The sequence below is a fragment of the Plasmopara halstedii genome, assembly GCF_900000015.1.
Source record: "Plasmopara halstedii genome assembly, contig: Scaffold_2061, whole genome shotgun sequence".
In the NCBI taxonomy this organism is placed as follows: domain Eukaryota; phylum Oomycota; class Peronosporomycetes; order Peronosporales; family Peronosporaceae; genus Plasmopara; species Plasmopara halstedii.
This window is the reverse complement of record NW_020188969.1, coordinates 448,373-456,620: the sequence shown is the minus strand read 5'-3', so window position 1 is coordinate 456,620 and position 8,248 is coordinate 448,373. Positions and strand designations below refer to the sequence as shown.

Genomic DNA, 8,248 nt, shown 5'->3' with positions numbered 1-8,248 from the left:
TTTACTATATATTTAGGAAAATCTATACATTTAAAATTAGGCGGCTTTGCCGCAGATAGAACAAATAGATACAGTTTTACGTTTTAAACAGAAGAGTTCATTAGCCTTGTGTTAAGGTTCTAACTACTTTTGGAGGTAGCGGATTGCAACCCGCTACACTCGAACTGGTTCTTGTGATGAGCGAAAGGTCAGTGACCTATATTACGCTTCCTCTAAGCGCAAATTACCGCAGCCCCGCTGCACATTTGAAGAGTTTAGCGGTGCCTTAAAGGCAGGCAATCCAGCCGAGGTGGTCATTGTAGGACCGAACGAGAGATAAACTTATCATCGTTTCTGGATGAAGCTGTCCTGGAGGACACTAAGAGGATGCTGATTGAATCATCGATTCTGAAGAATCCATCGAATTCTGATTATCCTTTTGTAAAGGAATTTCAAGACGTCGTCTTCAAAGACTCGCCGTTGGTCGTACCTCCGGACCGAGGTGTGCATCATGCATTTGTCCTGGTTCCGGAAATCGAATACTGCGTAACACGCCGGTGGCCCCTGCCCACGGAGTAGTAAGACGTCGTTGGCGCCTATTGTCGAAACCAAATTGCAGGAATGGTGCATGGAGGCAATACTCCCCATTCGACACCCATGTTTTGTGTCCGAAAGCCGAACGGCAAGTGTATCGTCCGTGTTGATAATAAGCTAAATGCTGCCACGATTCCGGCCCAGACACCGATTTCTGGATAGGATATTCTTTACAACAATATGGTTGGTTGTACAAAGCACAGCACACTCGACTTCGCCGATGGTTATTACCAATTGCTCATGAAAGCGAGTGATATTCCGCTGACAGCGGTGAGTACTCCGAGTGGGATGCTCTGTGTAGCGCTGCTACAGGCTCTCAGGAGCAAGGAGTTTGGAAACTCAGACAAGAAATTGTCGGCGCGTTTGCTCGCACGGTTGCACCGACATTCGTTGAATAACGGGTTGCTGTATTATAGCACCGATTTGACAAATAAACCACAAATGGTGGCTCCTCACGATGAAGACTTAAAATACCGTAATTTTTATGAGAGCCACGACACCCCACTCCGCGTCCATCACGGTCGTGAGAAGACGTACAGCACGGTGAGTTGCCACTATTGGTGGCTTAAGCTTTACAAATGGACGAGCCCATGTACGCGCGTGTAAGACGTGTCAAAAGGTGAAACCCTTTCCGAATGCGTTGGCGCCGCTGGCCAGTTTACCGATACTCTCCGGGTGTTGGCAGTCCATGAGCATGGACTTTGTGTTTGGCCTTCCGAAGGACTTGGCGGGCAACACGAGTGTGATGGTCTCTGTGGACCGTTTGAGCAAGATGGATCATCTTGCGGCAGTGCCGGACACCATCGATGGTGTGGGTATAGCGACGCTGTTTGTCGATCGTGTCTTTCGACAATATGGAGGACTCCCGGTGTCAATTGTCTCTGACAGAGACCCTCGCTTCACATGGAGTTTCGGTTTACAATCTCCAGGGTGCTCTACCAAGTTGACTAAGTCAACAGCGGACCATCCGCAGACCGATGGTCAAACTGAGTGCGTGAATCGCGTCGTTGAAGACGTTCTTCGCAGCGTCTACGCTGACGCCGAAGCTCTGGAGCTCCATGCTGCCACTCTTAGGGCTTATCCAGAACAATGCAGTGCATTCATCTACCGGCTATACGCCGTTCTACGTGAACGGGCTGGTACATCCTCGTGTCCCGCTGACGCTGCCATACTATGGATTAGGGATTGGTGGCGGAGGAACTGCCGAACGGCTAGCGTATATCAGCCCTCTCACTGTCCGTAAAGAAGTCGATGACTTCCTTCCTACTAGACGAAGTGTCCTACGACACGTTTGCGGTGCGATGGCTGAAAGCCAAGCCATGCAGAAAGAAGGAGTAGAAATGTGGAAAATTTGAGGCCGGGGACCTTGTTCAATTAAATGCTAAAAACCTACCTGCACATGCAGTCTCTGCTGTCTTTAAGACAAAGGTCCGTCCACGGTTTATTGCACCTTTTTAGGCCGTGTCCAAGAGATACCTTGCGTATACGCTAAACCTTCCGAGAAGGATGCGCATCCATATGTGAACTTGCTTAGGCCGTACCGTAGGGGATCCGCCGCTAGTGCGTTGGCGCCGGGGCGGCGCCCAAAAGCGCTCGGGCACTCAGATGTTGAACCAACGACGGTTCTGAGCACGGAGTGCAACAATTTCCGCTCCAACGGCACAAGGCGCTCTACTGTCGTACGAATTGACGTATTTGCCTGCTCGACGGCAAGTAGCCGCTCTGCCAGGGCATGATAATTCTCAGCGCGAGGCAGTCCGTGCACAAAGTGCTCCAGGCTCTCGAGGTTTTCCACACAGCGGTAGGCAACCTCGGAGAGATGCTCAGCAGAGTGCTAATTGCAATGGACATTGTCCTCCAACACTCGAAGAGCATCGGTAGTCACCGGACAGCGATCGACCAAGTCTTCATCGTCCGCCGCCATCACTTCTTGATGAGAATGGTGGCGTCCACTACCACATGGAACACTTTGTGGGTCGACGCCATTGACGGGGTTTAAGTCGATATCTGGTAAAGTGGCTGGAATACTCATACTCCGAGAACTCGTGGGAGTCTGAGGTGCCACTTCGGCAAGATAGTCAGACGTAGTAGACGCTTATATTCGGAAGGATCATGATACTTCGCGTCGTTGTGCGCCTTCCGCTTCTCGTCAGTAGCCTATGAAGTCGGAGGGCCATGATCTGAGCTCAAGCTATGGCTCTGAGCTGCTGTGGTCGTAGACTCACCCGTGTGAGAAACGACAGAGCTCGCGGAAGCGAATGGGATGTTTCATATGTCACAGGGCGAGAATACACAGGAAGTCGGCGTTGCGCCTTGAGTTTGGCAAGGTGGCGCTCAACGCGCACGTCCTCTTCTTTGTGGCTTCGCTGTAAGGTATCAGCAAAGAAAGTTTCCGGTGCCGCTGCACCCATTTCTGCTAAGATGGCGCTCAACGCGCACGCCCATTTCCTAAGGTAGACAGCGGAGAAAGTTTTGGTGCCGCTGCACCCATCCCTCAAGGAGTTCATCATCATTTGCAGCGGCTTAGCGGTTTTGCCGGGGGCGAGCACCAGTAAAGAAGCCGCTTTTATTAGTGTAACCAAATACGTCGTTTTCTAATGATAGTGTAATGACGAACGTAGAGTTACATTTTAATATACACCTAACGCTCAAGTTGCTGTTGATCCTCGAATCGAAGCAAGACTTATATGCGCAACGGTAAAGTACCGTGATGACGTGTTCTGATTAGTACTAGTATAAAAGACTTTGATAAGGAAAGATCCATGGAAACGTTATTTGCTTGTCTCACGCAGTGCAAAACCTTTGTTTTTATCATTGACAAAATGAAACAAATGTAATTAGTAATCTTTTTAATATGTATATGTCACACTTGAAATTTAGAAGAGCAAATAAGCACTAGTCACATCAGTTCGTTTCAATTCTGCCCCTACAAACCCATTCTATATGTACATATCAAAACAGACTCGTCGGGTTACCTTTCATGCCAATCCAATTTTATTGCACTTGAACGCAAGAATAGCCGATTTGACGACCAAGTCACGACGAGACTATTTTCCAGAAAAGGTTAGAGTTCGTCCCTTTGCCCTAGAGACAATAAATGCGCTAAATAAACTTTGTTTCTTATTGGTAGAGCGGCAAATGCGAAAATGATGGCTCGAGGACCGTGACGATATGCCTCGAGGCTCACACCAGCTAGAAAAATGCCTTAAAGACAAATCTCAGGAGCGATTAACCATGCGTAAGTGCCGTGTTCCATTGTGAAGTCGTTTATGTTATGCTCTTCGAGGGTAGGAACTGAAAAGGTATCTAACTCAGGACAGGAGAGTTTAAAATAGCGATGAATATGGCCATGTTCTCAACAAATTGTCAGCGTCTTGCGCTACCGGTCTCTTAGCAAAGAGCTGTGTGCGAAAACGTGCACCAGCGTGCGATCTTTCTGTATAACAAGCATTCCGTTTTTAGAAAATGTGGAGCGATTGGTGTCGTTATTGTTCGCGTCGTCTGGTCAGGCATCCCGTGTGCGATTCATATTCTTGTCCACCAATAAAGCGAGTCAATAATATGCGACTTGGTGCAAGAGCTCAGAAATCTCACTTTCGTCATATCGGTAGACTCTCATTAAGAGGTATGTACAGTATAACCATCATGGGAGGTCTCTGGACAGGTTGGCTTAAACCCCAAGACCCCTCATATCTCTTTATCAGCTTAATAAGCGCGGTTAGTGTGCGAGCACAACTTCTGTATTGCGATAAACCGTCAGGGTATCAGAGGCGGATGCTGACCACCATGCGATAGACATCACATGTAGACATGAGGAGTAAGAGAGTAGTTTTGGAGATGTCGAGCAGCATAGCGAATTAGAAGTTGCTACATTTGTGGCAGTACCAAACACTTGCGCCCAGAATGCTTATATTTTTCAAAATTTATAAAAATGATAGGCTGGAACTCAATGCATGGTCGACCAGCATACCGAGGACGTCAAGTCTCAGTAGTCGCATGGAGGCCAAGTCAAAGACATTTGTCACGATCTATTCACCAGGTGGAGAATTTTGTGAGGCAAGCAAAAGTGATCTTCATCGCGTGCGATAGCTAAGCGCAAAGCATATACAGTCTGAGTTGATCGGTGACGATGTTGCTGAGCATCATGGTCAAAGCTGGGAGGGCAAAAGTGCTGGTGAACCGCGTTCTCAAGATGATACAGCGATTGAACATAGCAGTTTTCATAATTTACCTCTGTTGAAATAGGAATCAACCATCGCAAGTCGTGGCCTTCAGAGCGGACCGCTAATTGGACGTCTGATCGCAGCTATGGGCCTCCTCTACTAGATCCAATGAAGCGTATCAAGAGAGACTGTGTGACGCGGCCTTCTGTGCCAGAGCCGGTAAGAATGCTCGTGTAAGTTGCACGTAGACGGGCAGAGCCTAAATTTACTACGGATGGTCTATCTTTAGCATAATTCAAATACACTGATGAGTCGGCATGACTGCGTGACGCACTTGCCATGAAAAATTATAAAGTCCGACGAGAAAGGTTTTTATAACCCATGAATCGGAAAGCTATTGGTTTCTCTGATTCTATAATCCTTTTATCATTACTTACGGCGAAAGATCTCATGAAACCCGCAGAATCACGTCATGAAAGTGTTATAACAAATTGCAAGGCGCCAAATTGGCATATCTGAAATGAAGGAAAGAGCTAAGCCCATATCCTCTTATAGATGAGCTTTATTTTAAATTCTCGCCGAGCATTAAATCTGTATCGTAGGATGGCTTCTGTACCACATTTTGTAATTTTGACAACTTATGACAATGTGATGACGAGAGGCTCACCACGGCTGCTGCCCCCAAATTAGAAAATTGTCATGAAATTGATCTGGCCCTTACCAAGGAAATAGCAATGTCATAGACTCGTTCTTTCGTGCGAAGCACGATTCGGATTTAATAAAAGAGCCCAAATAGGTGCCGTTAATCTCAGTGTAAAATATCGACTAGCAAAACGTCGCGCGTGCTTACAATCTGCTGGAATACAACCCTTATTTCGACAAAGGTCCGACTCCTAGAGCGACGTGATATCGAATAGCATGGTCAATTGCCTCGTCTTCATTGCCCCGCTCTCATTGCTCTTTACCCGGTTTTGGAAATCCCTAACTGTTTTGAAAGATAGTGACACCACTCTTTATACAGTGCGTGCTCTGGGAGGTATGCTCTGTGAGACTGCTGATTATATCCCAGGGTCTAGTTGTTGCTTTGCTGAGTCTCAATGCTCTGGTGGTGCATCTGTTTAGGGCGAATCGTGCCTGCACTCGAATCTATTTCAACGATTCATTTGTGTAGAGTCCAGATTATATATTTCTCAGTTTCGAGCTGCGCTCGGGTGTATGCATTTGCACAGGAAATTTGATATTATCGACAAGTACATTCTAAGTCGTCGAAGCTTTCTTACTAGGATAGCTTAGCTGAAAGCATGGTGCGGGAAGATCCCAGAAGACCGTATAGATTGCTGGCCGGTTTCCAAAAGGATCAAAATTGATTGACTTGGCCCCCGGACTACTTACACAAGTGCAATGCAAATCTAACTGACTGGAAACATTCTTTCACACAAAATAGAACAGTGGAAAAGTGTGACAGAAGAGACGGCGTTCAAGATTTTATCGAGAAAGCCACACGGGTGCCTCAATATTAGCCCTTCCAAATCTGAATTGGCCAAGTCATAGCGAATGTGACGCTTTTGCCTTGCCTTTGCCATAAGCTGTGTATTTCTACGAGCATGTATCGATCGACATGAAAGCGACACCGGATTTGGGAAAATCTACATGGTGGTAGTGTAGAAACGACGACACAAATTTTCTTTAATATCAAGAATGCTCTTGCTGGTTCCGAGTACACCAATTTGGCGCCAGGCTACTCACGATACAGAATATCAACCATTGTGCAGAGCGTCGTCGTCACTATCTATCACAGAAAAAGCAACTTCCTATCCCATTTGCCAGGTGTAACTTCGAGGTAATTTTGAGGGATTCGCTTGCGGTGGATCCACTTTTGCGTCACCCCAACAAAAAATTGTTGCGATGGCGCCACCTAGCACTGATGATGCGATATGTACGCCGCAAGAAGTGGATTTAATATGTGTTGCCTTGTTGGAAATCTTAGATGATATCCGGTTGTTGCTTTATCAAAGTGTCTGTGTGCACGTCTCACCGCATATCGCTGTCTTAAGGCTTGCCTTATTGAGGCACTGACCTGTGTTGATACACAGTGTGTCTTTGATAAATAAAAATGCAATTTAGTATTTGCTATGCATTGGTTATCTGATATTTATGTCTTCATGTGTCAAATGTGCCGACAGGTCAACCCCTCGCAACATGCGTTGCTATTGAGAGTGACGTCAGTCCTTAAAGATTTACTTCAGCTTTGATCGTCCAAAAGACGTACCTAAATACCTGCATTATGATCTTTGAGAACCGTCTGAGCTAGATGGTTCATCCCGCTGCTGTCACCAAAAACTGTGACTGGTAAAGATTTAGCCAATCTATTGCTCGGACAAGATTGACATGACGGTGATCACTACGACAGGTATTTCTCAGTGCTTTACAACAATGATTTCGTGAACTTTTTCAAGATTCTCGACCTCTGATTGGACATACCCGCTGCTGGCCATCCTAAAAACAGTTGATCCGACAAACGCGCTGTCACGAGGTGAATTATTTATTAGAGCGTTTATGCGATTAGACCGCAGTTTTCGAGCGTGACAATCCCTCTGATTGAGTCTGCGTCAAAAAGCACTTCACCTCTTGACGGTCTTTACTGCAGTTTATATAGATTTATTGGATATTCCCGTGTTTCTTTTACATTGTCGCAAAGTGGCTCCAGCGTTTTTGGAAGAGAGCTGTCAATATGATTCAACTTGCTGACATCAGTCCCGATACACTTCGTCGCAACTTAAATATTCTATTTTGACGAGTCTGAACGTCATGCGTCATGTGTCAGGTTCAGGATGCCATTGACGTGTGCAACGATGTTCAAAAGTAACCTACAAATAGCTGAAGCAGACGGGATATACACGCATATGGAGTGAGTGGTTATTGCAAAAGCTGTTAGAGTACCTACTTATTTAGTGTATGTTGCCTGCAAGCCCTATTCGTCCCAATACTGTATAGGTCTGCTTACAGCCGTAGCTAAGAAGTAATTGAGTCACACTCTCAAAAGTTTGGAAGAATGCAAACACATCATATGCTCTGCGTACGCTTGTTAAAGGCACTCCACGGCCCCATTTCACAAGCCATTTGAACGCGTCGGCACATTCAGGATTTTGTTACAGAAAGAGGCTTTAATTGTGTTTGGTTTTGCTGTATCAGATTGACATCGCTTACAAAAGACATTTAGAGCACTTGACAGCCAACGATTGAACAAAACGATAGCAACATTAATCTGGCAATTGAGGAACAAAAACAAATCTGTTACCAATTACAAGCGGTATGTCTCTGATCGGCAACGCCCTTGGTCCTTATGGACCGCGTCGGTCGGTCGGTGGTTGTTGGAACATCGCAAGCAAAACTTTGACCGCTTTAAGCGTCTTTGTAATGAAAGAAGCAACCTGATATGACGATTTTCTGATTTGACATGACGTAATTGCTTTCAGCTGTCAGCGATATTACTTCGCAAGAACAGGAAGTCC

The 8,248-nt window shown here is 46.1% G+C and overlaps 2 protein-coding genes across 2 annotated transcripts; both read left to right on the top strand.

Moving 5' to 3' along the window:
- Positions 1–3,516: 3,516 nt before the first annotated feature.
- Positions 3,517–3,769, top strand: PHALS_02607 (uncharacterized protein; the record flags this gene model as incomplete). The annotated part of the gene is made up of 2 exons (XM_024717021.1): positions 3,517–3,636; positions 3,704–3,769. 2 exons carry the CDS (start codon positions 3,517–3,519, stop codon positions 3,767–3,769), a joined length of 186 nt encoding a protein of 61 aa, XP_024582561.1.
- A 614-nt stretch (positions 3,770–4,383) lies between these two features.
- On the top strand, positions 4,384–4,662 carry PHALS_02606 (uncharacterized protein; the record flags this gene model as incomplete). The annotated part of the gene is made up of 2 exons (XM_024717020.1): positions 4,384–4,398; positions 4,456–4,662. The coding sequence occupies 2 exons, from the start codon at positions 4,384–4,386 to the stop codon at positions 4,660–4,662; spliced, it is 222 nt and encodes a 73-aa protein (XP_024582560.1).
- Between the last annotated feature and the right edge of the window lie 3,586 nt (positions 4,663–8,248).